General features: G+C 36.6%; 1 protein-coding gene across 4 annotated transcripts in view; it reads left to right on the forward strand.

Moving 5' to 3' along the window:
* Positions 1–18,778, forward strand: part of Itgb3bp (integrin subunit beta 3 binding protein) — a 40,376-nt gene that overhangs the window by 7,382 nt on the left and 14,216 nt on the right. For 2 of the 4 annotated variants that reach the window (XM_027400491.2, XM_027400496.2), the window contains exons 2-4: positions 2,658–2,700; positions 14,429–14,564; positions 17,319–17,385. In XM_027400491.2, the coding sequence (XP_027256292.2) occupies positions 2,658–2,700; positions 14,429–14,564; positions 17,319–17,385 (246 nt within the window). The remainder of the gene's footprint in view (positions 1–2,657; positions 2,701–14,428; positions 14,565–17,318; positions 17,386–18,778) is intronic. The other 2 variants (XM_035439786.1, XM_035439785.1) reach the window with 1 other exon arrangement.

Raw genomic sequence — 18,778 nt, forward strand, 5'->3', positions numbered from 1 at the left:
TTAAACTGGATCCTCCTGCCACAACCTCCTGAGTGTTGCGGTTACAGGTATATATCATCCTCATTGTTTACATAGGTTTTTTTGTTGTTGTTGCTGTTTCGTTTATTTATTTACTTTCTAAACAAGATAGTAGCCTTAAGAACCAGTTACAACTTTAGAATTTTGAGAAAGATCCTTGTGTCTAGCCAAGCTTTACTTGTTCTTATGAGTTTCATCTATTTCTGCTCTGTTCCTGTTGACTCAAGAGGAATCCATTTAGTATCATTTCATCCTCTTATATCAGTTGTTCATGGATAAAGGGATACCCGTGTAAGCAATAGATACTTAATTTAATAATTAATAACAGTGTGTCCAATTCTGATTGAAAGGTAAGGATAAATTATCATAAATTCTAGTAAGTTTGTTCTTTTTTAAGTGATCTGTAATTTTTTTCTCTTCCTCAATTCAATACCTATGTGATTAGTTTGAATGCATTAGTAATAATCTCTGAGACACCAATAATGTGTCAGTATTGCATTAAGGAAAGAAGTCAAAGCACTTCTTTTCATGTCACCTAACCAATAATGAACTCAGATTCAAGTTCTCCACTTCACCCTCCCAATGTCTTCTGTCCTTCTTGTCTAAGAGTCTGAATCTGTGCCTTCCTGAAGGCTGTCTTATGAATCTGTGTCTGTCCCTAACAGAGGTCCTTGTTTTGTATTTATTGAGCAGCACAAAAAGTATCACATGGGAGAAGGAATGAGGGATAATTTACAGACGTCTTCAACAGTTTCACAAGGGATTTAAGTCACTGACTTCAACTGACCCAGATAACAAACAGTATTGCAGGTGTCATTGTTGGTTAAGCAGTATCCAAATTTTGCATTCAACATTTGTGGTGGATATTCATTTATAAGACTGCTTTCAGCCTATGTACTTTTTCCAGCAAGTGATTATCAGAACACATATGCATTACTGTGGGTCCAGGGCATGGAAGAGTATACAGTTTAAGATTACAATTATGCATTAGCTTTGCTGTAAAATTGATTACATGGGAAATCCAAGCCATTTGCAAGCTAAACAAACAGGCCGAGTACACAATAGGATAGCAGTCCTCAAGATGTGTTACTAGCTCTGGCTATGAAATGCAGAAAAGATTCCAGTCTCTTAGCATGGGAGAGATGTTTTTATCAATGCATTACCATAGAGCTGAGATTCCCACTCTGAAAACATGTTATACTGAGCAAGTTGCACAAACTTCCCTGTAGGCTGAACTAAGTCATTTCTCTGATGTCTTCTCCTGTTGCCTACTAAATCTTCTTAGGATATGTATTACCAATTTACTTACACTCTATTACCTTCAGTAAATCCCATCCTTAGGTTCTAAACAAGCAAAATAGATTATAGTCTATTATAATTCAACTCACTTCCTTGAAAGTTTAACATTTCCTTGGCGTCATAGGTCTACTTTTTATCTAATCTGAACACAGAATTACTTTTTCTGAGAATCAGCAATTGATAATATAGCAATAATAATTTGAACAGTATCAGGGCGAGCTTTGTATTCTTATAAAAGCTAATGTCACAGCATTTGAAAACAGAAAAATGTTCTAGTAATCTTCTAGGATCCATATTTTTAGGAGGGGTTCTGTAAAACAATATAAATCTTACAGAATGCTCTAAGTTTCTAGTACTTGGGATAATTTCTGTCTAAGAGGTCAAGAAGTTCTTTTAATACTGCATTTGGAAAACCAGTTTTAATTTATATTGACCTTTTTCTCCTTTGAGCATTCAGTCTGTAATCAATAAAATGTTGATGACTGCTCTTTAGAAGGCAGCTGTACGGAATAAAGTATTATAAATATTCAACTTTCCTTTCTAAGCATTGTCACCAACAGCTGGGCATCCCATTTAGCAGAACAGATTTTACACACAGAGAGCCTGGCACGCTCCTGAATCGGTGTAGTGGAGGAAACAAAAAAATAGTTTCTTATGGATTGGGGACTTATAAAGACATGGAGCATCTGTTCCCCTGTTAAGACATAGTCTGCTTGCTCTGAATCATGTCCAATGCTGGGATAATGGGCAAAACCTTGCCTTACAAATACCTCTTCCATTTAGCATTCTGTTCATGCAAATAGTAGACTTTTGGTGTCTCTATCAAAGATATTTAGATTATTTTGCTGTTGTATATAATTTTTCCTTATAATATTTTTATATGGACAACTGATTTTTTTACTAAAGTTTTTCTATAATAAAAACTAGTCTGGGGATATAGCTCAGTGGTCGGGCTCTTACCTAGCAAGCACAAAACCTGGCTTTAGTACCCAGTACCACCACCAAAAAAGAATAAAACTAATGTTTAAATTTTATATTAGTGTATATATATGTATATATATGTATATGTATATATATGTACATATATATATGAGTAGTCCATTTAAATAATTAATTAGATCCCATATTAAAATATGCTACTAGAAATAAACTGATCAAATAAAAACATTAAATCCAAATTTGTCATTATAATTCATTTTGTTCATGTGGCATTTAGCTTTACCAAGCAATATAAAAATTAGTTGGTAAAAATAACTCAATTATTTCTATTTTATCCTAAAATACCAGCCTAAAATAAAGCATTGCCAAATGTAAAATTTCTTTAAATATTTTGTTTTCAGAGTTAGAAGATCACTGAAGCTGGATGATCAGTTTGAAGAAAAAGTAAGTATTAGTCTTTGAATTGTGATTTCAGCAAGGCAGTAATACATGCTTATAAGCCTAGTCCATGTTAGGTGGAGGCAGTAGTATCCTGAGTTCAAGATCATCCTCGGCTACATAGTCACCTAGGTTACAGGAGAGGGAGGAGGGTGAGGAGGGGGCAATAGGGAAAGAATGACAGACAGTAAGCATTGTGATTGCATGGTTGTGATTATGTTTTAAACTTTTGCTTATTGACTTACCTTGCTAAGTATAACATTTATCAAAAACATGACATGCTTGTCATTGATACAATGTTGCCTGCATATAAAATATTTTTTTCTAATCTGGCATTCCAAAATTTCTGTTCAGCTTGAGATAGACATGTGAGAAGCAAATTATTTAGTAACCTTTATAAAACTAATGTAGTAGGAATTAGTTTATAGAAGCTTGTCACTTCTCTCTAGAGATATACTTTAACGTATAAAAATACATGTTTTTAATATGTAAGAAACAAATAATAGCAGTATTTTAATCTATACATTGTAACCTACTAAAGTAATATCAAAACGTTAGTGACATTATCATATCAAAAAGTATTAATTTGCCTCAGCTATGATAGCATACAGTAAATGGCAGAGTACAACAGTATAATAAAATTTACCATGGTAATCAAAATAAAAATAAAATTGTACTGTTGGTATTATTTTCTAAATCTAGTCATAGAATATTCCTAGTGCCAACACGTTAGCACGTTAGCTAATAATTTTTCCATACCAACTATGGATTTAGATAGAAACACTGACTTACTTACGATTTCTCTAATGTTAAATGTAAATAATTGGTAAGGAAGTAAATTAAAGCAAATTGCTAGTTAATAAATAGGCTCTTACAAAATTCCATGAGACTGCCACTTCAAGAAATGGTGGTTCACACTTTTAATCCCAGCACTAGGGCAGCAGGGCAGGTGAATCTCTTGAGTTTGAGGCCAGTTAGCTCTACAGAGGGAGTTCCAGGACAGCCAGTGCTACAAAGAGAAACCCTGTCTTGCAGGGATGGAGAGGGGACTCTTTTTGGAAAACTTGTTGGTTTTAACAAAACAGAATATCATCATTTGAAAACCTTCCTGGGTGCTTTTTAAAAAAAGAATTTATACAAGGATGGCAAAATACTGCATTGGCACTAAAAACATCATTAAAGGTGTAATTAGCAATTTAGAGTACCATTATCCAACTTGTTGTGTGCAGAATGCAGCTGTGACTGTAATTCTGCATCTGTTTCTTTGGTCAGAATGGTATTTTGGTAGATGAGTAGTCCGGCTTGAAATGAAGTGCTGCTCCTTCCTGCCCCAGAGCTGTTCTTTGGGAGATAGAAGCACCATCTGAATGGGGGGAAAAATGACCATTTCTAACCCATTCTCTTCATGCACACAGTTGTCAGCATGGCCTACTTTCCATCTGTGTTTTCTTCATATGAGGATGTATAGGTCAGTGTCATAAAAAATATCCTGTGTTAGAAGAACACATTGTTATGTTTGACCTGGGTGTGTGCTTTTAAACAAGCTGTCTTGAATATTAACTCAGTTTCTTTACTTGCTATTGATTTATTTGTATTTTCAAGTTGTTCATAATTTAGTCTGAGCAGGTTGTATGTCTTAGGGAACGTGTCTATTTTGTCCAAACTGTATAATCTGTTAATGTAGAGTCATCATATTTTCTTAAGACTGTTTTGTTTCTCCAAAGTCAGTGGATTGAACAGCACTAATTGGAAAATCTGAAATGCTCTTAATTTTAGAATTCCTAGTAATAAACATGAAGTTATATTTTCTTCTGCCTTTTGGCCAGTCTGTCACCTTCTTAGGATAATTTTTTTTGTGTGTCTATGTAAAAGTTCCTAAGTAGTCTCCATGGATACTTCCATCTTCCCTTTCTTGATCTTCAATCTGTGATTGTGCACGCATCCCTCAGTGTATTCAGTGTTTCTGTCCTGTTTCGGCTCAGTGCTGTCAGTTCATAGTGGTGTTACAATAAATGAACCTCACTCTCCCTAACTCCTGTGCTATCACATTTACCTCTGTAGCAGGGCAGATCACTGGAGGCAGACATTGTGAAAATCCTCACTAATGGGTCATTGAAGAAGCCAAAAGCCCAGAGTTTTGAAAGGTTAAAAAGCTTTTTCATACATTCATTTTGCATAGCAGCACAGATGGGTGCTGGGACTGTCACTAACATGTGCTTATTTGATGGTTGATTTGCTATGCCAGGTATTTCCTTTATGTTCAGTAGCATTCTAAAAACCTATGCTTACCAACCTAGAGGTTTGTTTTTGCTTTTTGGATTTTGTTTTTGTTTTTAACAAACACACAATCATTGTTCATGGCAAGTGTGACTGATTCACAGTGAAGGATGACAGGCATGTGGTGTAAGTTGTGTTGCCTAGAATCAGAGGTTTGCAGTAGGGACCCTTTGGAATATGTGACCCTGCTTTCCTTTCCAGGTTCTTATCCTGGCCCCGGCTGAGGCCAGCCTGGTCTACAAGAGCCAGTTCCAGGACAGCCTCCAAAGCCACAAAGAAACCCTGTCTCAAAAAAACCCACAAAAAAAACCAAAACAAAACAAAAAAGATTTACTTTCCTTTTAATTTTATGTTTGTGTAGGTGGGTATGTACACATGAACACAAGTGCCCTTGGAGGGCAGAAGCCTTAGCTCCCTCTGAGAGCTAGAGTTGCAAGTCATTGTGTGTTGCCCATTGTAGGTTCAGGCAACTAAATTCAGGTCCCCTGCAAGAGCAATATGTGCTCTTAACAACTGAGCCAGCTCTCCAGCCTGTAAACTTATTGAAGAAAATCATTTACTGACTTCATATGTGATGTAAAATTTCATCCAGGAATAACTGTAATCTTTTTTCTTCTCTGCCCCCTGCCCTCACACACAGGGCTTCTCTGTATGCCCCTGGCTGTCCTGAAACTCGATCTGTAGACCAGGCTTGCCTCAAACTCAGAGATTCACCTGCCTCTGCCTCCTGAGTGCTGGGAAGGTATGTGCCACCACACCCAGCATCATAGTCTTAAAGTAAGCCAAAAGGAAAGGCCTTTGGGAGAAAATATAAGAAACCATCTTTGTGAATTTGCAGGAGACAAAAATTCCTCAAGGCATAAAAAAGTCATATTTATAAAGGAAAAGTTATTAAGTTAGACTTCATTAAAATTAATTTTTCTTCTGATTTGAAGATTACATTAAAAGCTGAATAGATGCCAGTGATTTAAAATTTGAAATGTATTTTTGTTTTATAATTAAGTTTAAAATAAACAATTTTTAAAATGCAAAAGAAAATGAATAGGCAAGCTATGAATTGAGAAGAAAATATTTTTCATGCATGTCTCTGACAAGACTTAAGTGCAAAGTATAGAAATAAGAAATAGAAAAAAATGTAAAAACATGAACAAACTTTTAATCCCACTGAACAAGAATAAAAACCATTACCCAAATTCTTTGGCCTAATTATGCAAATTCCATTTTCTATCAGACTAGGCTATCTCCCTAAAGCAGGGTTTGAGAAATAGCATTGAACACAGAAAAGGTGGGTAATCCCCAAAATAGCAAGACTAGGGAGTTTTTCAAGGTTTTTGGGATTTCCAAGAGTATTTTGGTTACATAGAAACTTGGAAAAACATCTCAAAATTTGTCCAGCTTATCAGAGTGGAGGTCAGTGTATAGGGTGTGGAACATGTCAAATTTCAGAAAATGGGTCAAGACCTGGTCAAACCTAAATTTTACAGAAAACAGGAATGGGTTATTTTGTCCTGATTATTAGAGGAAGGGATATGACTATTCCCCCAACTAAAAGTGATAGTAAAGGACAACAAAACAGAATTTTGTATTTCTCTCTAACAGTCACTGTCATGACATGGTAAGCCAGCAAACAAACAGAGGCTAGAGAAAATGGGGAGATTTGAAACGTAGATGATGATGGAAGTTAAATTGATGCACACGTTTTGGGAAACTGTTTAACTCTTACTTTATATATTTAAAGCTAAGTCCATACCCATCCTGTAACCTAGCAGTTTACTCTTAAATGCCGCAAAGAAGTAAAAATTGCAGATACAAAAAAGCTGTGTGCAAAGTGCCCTTAACAACTTGATTCCTAGTATTCTTAGACTGAAAACACCTCATGTGTCCATAAGGAAGAAAATGGAAAAGCAAATTGTGTCCTATTTAAAAAAAGGAATGCTACCAAACAATACCATGAAACAGAGCACACTATTAACATATACAACAACATCAATTATTTCAAAAACAAGTTAAGCAAAAGAAGCCAAATAAACAGGTTCTATGCTTCATATGATTGAAGTTGAAGAGACAGCAACTAAGTGTGGTTTTTGGGGTTAGAGAGCCTTTGGGCTGGGAGTTAAACTAAACGGAAGGGGCAGAAGGAACCATGTGACGAGCATCTGTAGCTCAGGTAGAAGCACATCAATACATATTGTCAGAGCTCATCAAATTAAGATTGTGTATTTTACATAAATCATATCAGTAAGTAAACAATGTATTGAATAGAATTTATGATATTCTAAAAAATAAAAGAATCTGTGGAAGTTTAATTAGAAATAACCAGGGACATAGTTCATTCAAAACAAAACAAAAAGAGCCTTCCTGAGGATTATAGTGTGAGATAGTAATAGTGCAGTAATATAAATTCTTTGTGGTTCGGGGAATGCCTTTAAAATTAAAGATGGTAGTCTAGTTTCTTTAAAATTGTGGAAGATGGGCCAGCAAGATGGCTCAGCAGCTAAAGGTGCTTGTAGCTAAGGCTTATGAATTAAGTTCCATGTCTGTAATCTGCATGGTAGAAGGAGAAATATGATCCTGAAACTTATACACACAAACTACATGAAAAAAGGAAATAAGTTGCAGAAGACTAGTTAATGAGATTTACTAGCCAGTCATGATAGTGCCTGTCACTCATCCCAGTACTTGGGAGGCTGAAGCAAAGGGGATTTCTGAACTGGAAGTGGCCTGAGCTAGGTAGTGAGTTCCAGTCTGGGCTGTTCTACAAAGTGAGATCCTGTGCCACAAAATAAATAAATAAACAAACAAACAAACAAACAATAAATACAGTACACTAGTTTCTTCAGCCAAACCTTTGTCTTGCTTTAAAATGTTTTATGTTGAATTCCGCCAGATCCAACACATCCAGGGACTTTCGGGTCCCCAATGCCAATCCTGCCTCCATCCACTGGACTAGGTCGGCTCAGGGCTGTTTCCAGTCCTTCTTCTTCTGTCCTGCTTGGGGTCACCTGAGGCCGGAGGGTGCCAGATCCATCATGTCCAGAGACTTCCAGGTCCCCGGTGCCAGTCCCGCTTCCATCCACCAGACTAGGAGAAGAAGAGAATCCTTCTACACCCACCAGAAGAAAGGATGAGAAGAAGACAATATAAAAACACATTCAACACCAGAAAAAACAATATGACACCACCAGAGTCTAGAGACCCTACACCAGCAAGACCATAACATCACAACGCAGATGATGCAGAAGAGGATGACCTTAAAAACATCTTCATGAAAATGATAGAGGGCCTCAAAGAGGATATGAGAAAATCCATTAAAGAAATGTAAGGAAAAAAAAAAAACCAAAAAGTACTAGAAATCAGCAAATCTCTTAAGGAAAGTCAAGAAAATACAATCAAACAGCTGAAGGAAACAATTCAAACAGTTCAAGACCTGAAAACTGAAAGAGACAATAAAGAAAAACACAAACTGAGGCAATGCTGGAAATAGAAAAGTTGAGTAAACGAACAGGAACTACAGATGCAAGCATAACCAACAGAATACAAGAGACGGAAGAGAGAATCTCAGGAGTTGAAGGTACACTAGGAGAAATTGGCTCATTGACCAGAGAAAATCTTAAGTCCAACAAATCCCTAACACAAAATATACAGAAAATATGGGACACCGTGAAAAGATCAAACCTAAGAATAATAGGTATAGAAGAAGGTGAAGAAACCCAACTCAAAGGTGCAGAAAACATATTCAACAAAATCATAGAAGAAAACTTTCCCAACCTAAAGAAAGACATGCCAATGAAATTACAAGAAGCCTACAGAACACCAAATAGAGTGGACCACAAAAAAAAGGTTTTCTTACCACATAATAATCAAAACCCCAAACATACAGAATAAAGAAAAAATATTAAGAGCAGCAAAGGAAAAAGGCCAAGTGACATATAAAGGCAAACCTATTAGAATTACTCCTGACTTTTCCAAGGAAACTCTGAAAGCCAGAAGGTCCTGGATAGATATTCTACCTACTTTGGGAGCCCATCCCACATAGAGGGATACTCCCTGAGCTTAGATACACAGGATGGGCCTAGGCCCTATCCCAAAGGATATGATAGACTCCGAAGGCCCCCTATGGAAGGCGCACCCTTCCTGGGGAGCAGAAAGGGTATGGGATAAGTAGGGTGTTAGTTGGGAGGGTAGGGGAGGAGGGGAGGGAGAGGGAACTGGAATTGACATGTAAAACAATCTTGTTTCTAATTCAAATAAAAAAATTCAAAAAAATATGTTAAGTTTATATATAATTAAATTTGTATGTCTTGGGTGCACATTTAATGTTTATTAGCAGTGTATTTACCTGGTGTATCAAACACCTTATCAAGTGATAGAATGTTTCTGTTACCATAAGCCTAATATAGTGGACACAGAAAGAGAGAGAGAGAGAGAGAGAGAGAGAGAGAGAGAGAGAGAGAGAGAGAGAGAGAGAGAAACAGGGTCTTACTTGGCTGTCCTGAAACTCACTATGTAGACCAGGCTAGTCTCTAGTTGCTAGAAATCTACTTATCTCTGCCTCCAAGTGCTTGGATTAAAGAGGTGTGCCACCATCCCCACCCCCTCCCCTTGTGTGCATGTGTATTCATATTCTTCCCTTGATATCCCTATAAGATTACTAGATAAGTGCAAAGTCCTTTTTTCCCTGTAGCTACAATAGAAGCAACAACAAAATCTCAGAGTCTCGTACCTTTAAGAGTGATAATTGTGGCAGCTCAGAAATAGTAGAACCAAAATGAAAATCACCTAACAACAATTACTGTTCATAGTTTCCTAATATAAATTCCAAGTTAGTCCTGTTAGTATGCCATAATTATATCATAGGTGGGATGTTCCAATAACCTTATCAACCAGAGTAAGCTTAATAATAATTATCCATTCAGGTATGGTGACACACTTGTAATCCCAGCACTGATGAGACTAAGGAGTGAAGATCATGAATTCAAGACCAACCTGGGTTACCCATACCCTGTTTTAAAAGGAAAAAGAGACCAAAGACTGATTTTCCTTTAGCTACTCTTTTCTGGTTATCTGGATACCTGTAATACCTGTCTTAAGTATCCTAGTGATAGCAGCTAATAGTTCATAATAATAATTTTATAGCTCATATTTCACTGTAAAAGAACCCTTAGTTAGTACTTTCTAGACTGTTTATAAGAGGTCCAAAATCAATGAAATGCGGGCACCTTTTTGGTTGAACATGCTTTAAACAAGGTGACAAAGCAAGCTACAATTCATGAAGATCAAAGGCAAATGCCTTATATATCGGAAATTATAGAGAGAGCATTGATTTCTTTTTTAGCAGAAAGATCTATGCTCAAAATTTAGTTTTGCTAAGATAAAAGGTTTGACCTCTTAACAGAAAGTACAGTAGTAGAAATAGGGCTGATAATAGACTAAATCTCAGAACAGTCTTTCTTTGTTTAATGGTAGTGTTAAACATTTTTAAGGTGTCAGTAAATATCCGAAGCAGACATAAATTATTATATGTGGGTGCAGCATCTACTGCATTTTGTTTGCATCCTGAATCCTTTGCCTTTCTAGCTGATTCTAATCCTTTCACCTTTTCTTGTCCCCCACCTCCCTAAGGGGATCAATAAATGGCACTCTTCTTGCTGACCTCGTAATTAGTAACTCAGTCTCTCTTAATCTCTTCCCATTATCAGAGGTATTGTGTAAGTCCCTCAGAACTGGCAGGATGGCAGAATGGAATTCTTAGGATCCTAGGATTGCTTTTTCTGCATCTTAGAGGACCATGGTAGAACTGAGGAAAAGAAACATTTGGGGAACTTTATGCACACAGTAAGCCAGTATACTAAGATATGTGAATGCTGAAGGAAGGAAGAATAGTAGGCAAAAGTAGGGTTTTAGTTTCCTCCCTGTGTGTGGTAGTCATAAACATTTTTTTTCCTTTTAAGGATCTGTAGTGACAGAGGAGAGGAGGAAATTCTTGGTATGAAACACACACACACACACACACACAGAGAGAGAGAGAGAGAGAGAGAGAGAGAGAGAGAGAGAGAGAGAGAGAGAGAGAGAGAGAGAGAGAATTTCCTGAAAGCTACAGAACTGTTTTCAAGAAGAAATATATCATCTACAGTTGCAATGTTTAGACATTTGGCAATTGGATAAAATAATTTTTGGTGAAAATAGGAAAACAGATGGACATAAATGTACAATAGAGCAGTAACTTTCATTCCTTGTACATACACAGTGAAATCATTCTAGGCAATAAATTCTTGGAGAAGTTGAATTGGGCTTGGGTAAATGTCATACTTTATGACTGAATACATATAAACACGTGAAAACTCAATATGAAGAGGTAATGGTAACTCCCTGATAAAGAGACTTAGAACCCTTTCATCCTACAGGATGGATTGCATTACAGATATAACGGTACAAGTGTTGGATTTTTTTAAAAAGATACTGCTTACAATTTTGCCTACTGTGGATATAGAAAATAAATGCCTTTTGTTCTACCCAAGAAAATATATATCATTTAAAATGTTAACTATAAAAAATTTTGATCCCATATTTTCTAGAACAAATACCACAGCTCTAGGTGAATTAAAGGATAGTTGACCATAGAAAGTGATGTAACTATTTGACAACAGCTTCCAAACTAAAGTTGTTCCACGGTGTTGACAGTATCTGAGCCTTGAGTTCATCCTGTGTACTCAGTACTCTTGACTTCAGGTTCTTGTGCTTCTTTTTATCTTCTTTTTGAGACAGGGTTTTATGTTCCTCAAGATGGCCTCATATGCACAGTGTAGCCATGGATGTCTTTGTCTCCACTTCCTGATTGCTGTGGTTTATAGGCATTCACCATTGTGCCCAGTTTATTCAGTGTTAGGGATTGGAATCAGGACTTTGTAGGCAAGTGTTCTGCCAACTGAGCTACATTCCCAACTCCCTTTAATGCCTTGTCTCTTATTTCAGCCCCATCTTTCGTATCTTTTTGTATCAAATTACTGTAGTCCACTTTGATTGTTCTCTCTTTTTGAATTTCTCTAACATGCATGCTAACTTAAAACCTCATCTCTGACTCATTTAACTTCTAGAAGACACTCTGAGGCCATAACAATTTATCCTACTCCATGTTTGCCTGGCTGATTGGCCCCCTGTGTTTCCCATTTTCCTTCATTCTCTCTTCTCTTGGACCTAGATTCCTCCCCCTACTTATTCTCTCTGCACTGCCATCCCTGCCTATCCCTCTACTCTCTAGCTATTGGCCATTCATCTTTTTATTAGACCAATCAGGTGCTTTAAGCAGTCAATGTAAAGCAAATGCAACACATCTTTACATAGTTAAAGTAATATTCCACAACATTTTACCTTGTTTGAGACTGATTCCCTTGTTGATGACTGTCAGGCTAGCTGACCCATAGACATTCTCCTCTCTCTATCTTGCTATAGAAGAACTAGGATTGCAAACTTGTGCTGTCAGGTCTAGCTTTATGTGGGCTGTGGGAATCTGAACTTAGGTCCTCATGCTTGCAGGATTCTCATGTCCATCTATTGTCTTGCCATAAGAGTGCTGGGATTACAGATGGGTTTTATGTCATCTGGCTTTATATGGATTCTAGAGATCTGAACTCAAGTCTGGTGCTGATTTCTCTTCCTAGTCCTTCATTATGTTTCCTTATGCACATTAGTGATCGTGGAAAACAAGGCCTATCGGGATCCAGAGCAAACAATAGTGTGTCAGTGGATATTTAGAGATAGTAGATCATGAGCTGGAGACCTAGACTAAAAAAGTTGGAGGCACAGGGGGAGGAGGGAGGAGAAAAAGGAGAGGAGAAGGAGAGAGAAGAAAAAATCATGGGCAATCAGGAAGGTCATGTTGGGGGAAGAACAGAGAAGGACATCAAGGAAAGAGATACCTTAATAGAGGGAGCCATTATGGGCTTAACAAAAAATCTGGCACTGGGGAAATCTCCAGGGATCCCCAAGGATGACCCCAATTAAGAATCTGAGCAATAGTGGGGAGGTTACCTTAAATGCCCTTCCCCTATAATGAGATTGATGACTGCCTTAAATGCCATCCTAGAGTCTTCATCTAGTAGCTGATGGAAGCAGAAGCAGACACCCACAGCTAAGCACTAAGCTGAACTGAAATCCAGTTGCAGAGAGGGAGGAGTGATGAGCAAAGGAGTCAACCCACAGAAACAGCTGACATGAGCAAATGGGAGCTCATGGACCCCAGACTGACAACTGGTGAACCAGCATAAGACTGAACCAGAACCCCTGACTATGGGTGTCAGTTGGGTGCTGTGGGCAGTCTATGGAGTCTCTGGCAGTGGAACCAGTATTTATTCCTGGTGTACGAATGGGCTTTGGGAGCCCATTCTCTATGGAGGAATACTCTCTCATCCCAGATACACGGGAGGAGGACCTAGATCCTGCCCCAAATGATGTGACAGACTTTGATAATCTCCCATGGGAGGCATCACCCTCCCTAAGGAGGGGATGAGGGGTGGGGGTGGGGATTGGTGGGGGAAAAGAGGACAGGAGGGAGAGGGAACTGGGATTGGTATGTAAAATAAGATTGTTTTTAATTTAAATAAGAATTAATAATAAAAAAGAATAGTTCTAGGGAAGATAAGAGATAACATTCTGAGCTAAGATTATAGACTGATTTGAGACCCACATGTGCATAATCTATTAATGGAAATTGTAGGTGCTAGTTCATAAATGAAACAGTGAACAAATGAGTATATTGAGTAGAGTAGGATGGCCACCTTTCCTTTTAAGTCATTCATAAACATGTTTTTGTTCCCTAATGCATAAATTTAAATCATATTTTCAAGAACAAATTCTGATGGGTTAGACAGAAATGTAAAATATTACCAAAATACATACTGCTTAGAATACAAAGGAGAAAGCTTCAGGGAGTTGTGCAGTACAGGCCAAATGCTTAAGAGGGCATAAGTGGTAGGCTTGGTTTTTTGGACACTGACTTGTTACTCGTAAGGCAGAACATTGGCAGGGAAGTGTGGGTCGGCTGAGGAGAGCACTAAGCTTTACTAGGATTTCCTTGTGGGCCTTAGTAAGAAGCATCTCTTAGAGTTTCCTGGTCTGGCTCCATAATTATACATTACATATTGCATATTAGCAGTGAGAATATGCTGACCAGATTCCTCATCTATAAAGCTGTTGGGACACATATCAGAAGTTAGTAATGTTTCATGTCAAATTTTCATAAATATCAGATTGAGATGCCCTAATTGTTGCAGAGATCTGAAATATCTACCTCATTTGAGAGGAATAATGCTCACTTTGAAGGTGATAAATACATTCAAAATCTGAAAGAAAGAGCAAGAAAAGTGGTGTTAATTTTCATTTTTCTGAGTTACTTAAGGTATTTTCAAAGATCTGTAACTAAAAGTAAGTACTTCTCTTCCAAATTATTATTTATTTCTAGTCATTTAGTCCTTCAAAAATCAGAAGGAAGAAAAGTATTACAGCTTATTCTCCAACAACTGGAACTTATCAAATGAGCCCATTTTCTTCTCCTACTACCCGCAAAGAACAAGAGTGTGGAAACAGACCATCAAATGGTTAGTTGAACATTCTTTTCCACTTATGGTAAGATTCTTCTAGTTATTGGTTAGATCAAGATTTTGATTTAGTAATATATAGCTCTTGTTGCAGCTGGATTTTTCTCGCTTTTCAAGGAATTTAACATAGGAAAAGCTAGAATGTGAATGTTACTTTGGACATAAATGTAAACTTTGTAGACACTTATTTTAAAATGCTACTGCTGTTCCCTTACTATCCCATCCATTAAATAGAAATTATGGCCTGACTGCCTTCAGCTACTATCAATTATAATGGTTACAGATATGCCCTTAACAAGCTATCCATCATGTGCATAAATTAAAGGGCATATAACTCAGGTATTGCCACACTGCAGTTTAAGAGGGGTACTTCTAAATGTTATTTTTATCCATATTGTCCATTTTGCTTTACCCACATCTAGTATATGTTTACATAGTTTACATCTATTGTATTTCAGCTATGAAATTTTTCCTTATAGAATAATCTAATTTTTATATAAAATCATTATTTTAAAATATTCTTCATTTAATTCTGACTATACATATTTGTTGTTCTCTAGTAGTTTACTGTTATATTTAAAGGCACAAGTGTCAATTTCATATGCTTAATAATTTTTTTATATTGTTAAAGGTCATGAATCAATGACATACCATTTTCTGTAATATAAAAATTTAAATAGGCTCAAATTTATTAAAATGCATTTTAGATATGCTGTGACTAACCTAATTCATATTTTATTGTTTAATGTTTATTGGATGTTAAGCATATACTAGAAACTGGTCTCATTTTACCTAATTTATTTAAATAAACACACAAGATATTAAGCTTTTGAGTGTCTTTGATTTTTAGTTTAATCAAATGCTTTTATCCTAAAGCTATTAATATTATGTTTGTTGTCTGTAGTTTTATATACCTGATATATCTTCTTAATTAAAAAATAATAGCTTAGAAATTACATATCTCTGTATGAATATCTCAATAGATTTTAAATTGATACATACTCAATTTCCATATTGAAATTAAATATGGACTTAAGGGAACATTCCTTTTGCCCATAAAAAGATGGGTCACATGATTTCACTTGACATTTATGGGTAATTATGGGTAATTATCATATTATAGGTACTAAGTATGCTCTTTTTTAAAAAGTCAAACTGCAAGGGTTTCTGAGGTGCTGGCAATATTCTAGGTTTTACTTATGTGCTGATTACTGATTGACTCTAGTTACTAATTAAAATGGACATGTTGTTTAATACTCTGGTAGATATATGTATGTATGTATATATGTATATACATATATAGACACACATATCACATATAAAAATTTAATGTCCTGAATTAGATCACATCCTTTGTAGTCATACTCCCAACCCTAATAAGTCTTCTGCTTGCTTTAGAATTAAGAAAGCCTAATCATTATCAGATATCATAAGTTCCATGTTAGAAGATATAACTTATAAACTAATTTAAAATTCAGATGAGGTCATGAACTCCTTTACTATTTCCCCCTTTTAAAATATTGTACAAAGAATAATGGGAAATTTAAATAACATTTAGAAACATTTTATTTCTACTTGCCTCTCATTAGACTTGATAATAAACCCCAAACCCTTATTCTTAGATTTTGCATGTTCAAGTCTCACAGTTGGAATGTGGAGGTCAGGGGGCAACTTTTGAGCATAAATTCTCACCTTCCTTCTTGTTGCACTTGTTTCTGCTGCTGGGCTATGTTCTCTAATATACATTGTGTTCCTTTTGGGGGTTTGCTTGACTTTGGTTTGCTAGACAGGTTTTCTTTGTGTAGCCCTTGTTGCCTGGAACACATTCTGTAGACAAGGCTGGCCTTGAACTCATCAATCCACCTGCCTCTGTCTCCCCAGTGCTGGGATTAGAGGTGTGTGCCACCAAGCCAGGCATATATTGTGTCTACTTTTTAAGTAGAATGAAATGAAGGAAGATAACTATTAACTGAAACATGTTATTTTGAGAGATATTTAAAGTCCTACTTGGCGATTGAAAAGTACTTAAAGACCTAAGAAAACCAAGATTTTTATTGACCCACATATTGGCCAATATATGGTTTATTATTATGCAATAATAAAAATATTTAGAAAGGCATTGGACACCTGATAAAAATTCTGGTAAAATAATCTAGGCTGCTGCTGGCTTCTGGGTCTAAGATGTGAAAATGAATTACAAATTAAGGAAGCAATTTTAATATTTGATTTTGGAACTTTACTGAGTATACATAGTATAGTACAAAATTCAAGAAATTATAACTTTTGGTCAAGATTTTGTTTTTTTTGTTTTTTTTGTTTTGTTTTTTGTTTTTCGAGACAGGGTTTCTCTGTGTGGCTTTGGAGCCTATCCTGGCACTCTGCAGACCAGGCTGGCCTCGAACTCACAGAGATCTGCCTGCCTCTGCCTCCTGAATGCTGGGATTAAAGGCGTGTACCACCAACGCCCTCGGTCAAGATTTTTTTTAAGGAAAGGAAATAAAAAAACAAAATAGGATACCTTTTCTTTCTTACGTCCCTTTTGTTTTTTCCCTTCCTATTTAATATTCAGCTATCTAAATTCATTTTGTTGTGTGCTTGGTTTCTAAGTTGTGTCAAACGATGTGTGTCAGTCCTCCCTATTTTGTCTTTCAAGCGGTGGAATTATAGGTAGCTAAAATTTGGCAATTTAATTGATTGAAATTTGGCCAATTGTCTCTTTAATGTTGTGTTCTTTTCTTTGTTACACTCATACAGGAAAGAGAAAGCAGAATAACCTCAGCTCACCTACAAGAAAGAAATCCACAGCAAAAGACAGTGATGAGTAAGCCTGGTTTTGAAGTTAGAGTCACTGAATATTGTTCAGGAAAAGCTTGACCTCTTTTAACTAACAGTTTAAGAAAAATCATTTATTTTTGTAAATTAGTTTATACTGGGCTGAATCATTTTGTTTACACATTTATTTCTTTTATATGATTTTCTTTTTTAACTCTTTGTTGTTAAGGAAAATATTTGTAGTGTCTTGCAGTGCTTATATAGTGGGAATGTATAATGCTTTGATTTGAATACTAATTGACCCTAGGTCTGGGCCGGTGTACATAGACCAGTTTGGGGTCAAACTAAAGAAACCTCCATTTAACAGTCACATGGGGATAGAAAGGGAGCAGAATCCCACAAGCATGGTGGTGAGTGATAAGGAGGGCTCTAAGCAACTCAAATTACAACACCCAACCATGTTCACATTGGCCTGCCGCCATGCCTTTGAATGAAAGTATTTTTTACAGAAATCCTGTGTATCCTAGAAATGATATTTATTCATGCCATCCTGAAATAATTGAATTAGTTAAAGTGGCTTATGTGTTCATCTCATTTACAAAGTTATTTCTGTGTGCCATACCATAGGTGTAAAGTGAAGTTTTGACCCTCATAGAACTCATGGTCTTATGTTGTAAGTTAATAAATCCTCCTCAACTTAGAAATGAGTTATGTTGAAAAATGTTTTCTAAATCATTTATTTGGAACAATGAAGCATTTATCTAGTTATTCTTTATCAATAAAAACTCAGATATCGGGGGTAAGAACCTAATTGATCAGAAAATCAGTGGACCAGCTACCAGTCACATCCTCTCTCTCCCCTACCTCTATCTAAAAGGGATGAGCTCTCTTCAGCCCCTCCCTACGACTTCTGTGTCTCTATATGTCCTGGGTCCTCCAAAACCTCTATGGCTAATTCTGTCAGCTAGTAGCTAGCACTGCCCTCTGAGTCAAGGTGAACTTGAGTAGAAGTCTCGGGAGTGTCAGAATACGATCAAATATCCCACAACAGAACTCAGGTGCATTTTCCATTCCAATAGCATTAGAAGCTATAGTTTTTGACATAAGTCATTTCTAAGTTGAGGAGGATATATTAACTTACAACATAAGACCATGAGCTCTAAGTGGATGGAAATTTCACATCAGATCAGATGTCATTTGTTTCATAGTGTGACTAGTACTGGTTACTGAGTGCTGTTTACTATATGTGCTGCCAAAGCAAGCACCTGAGTGCTGTTTAAACACTGTAGTGACGAAGGTAGTCCCTCTAGGAAGCCTTGCTTGCATCTCCTACAGTACCTCTTTACTTGCTTTAGGAGTTCTCTTCCCAACCCACATTCTCCCTGCCATCATGTTCTATGCTTTCCTACTCCACAAATATATTTACAAAGTGTTGCTCTTTA

This window comes from Cricetulus griseus, chromosome 2, assembly GCF_003668045.3.
Source record: "Cricetulus griseus strain 17A/GY chromosome 2, alternate assembly CriGri-PICRH-1.0, whole genome shotgun sequence".
Lineage (NCBI taxonomy): Eukaryota > Metazoa > Chordata > Mammalia > Rodentia > Cricetidae > Cricetulus > Cricetulus griseus.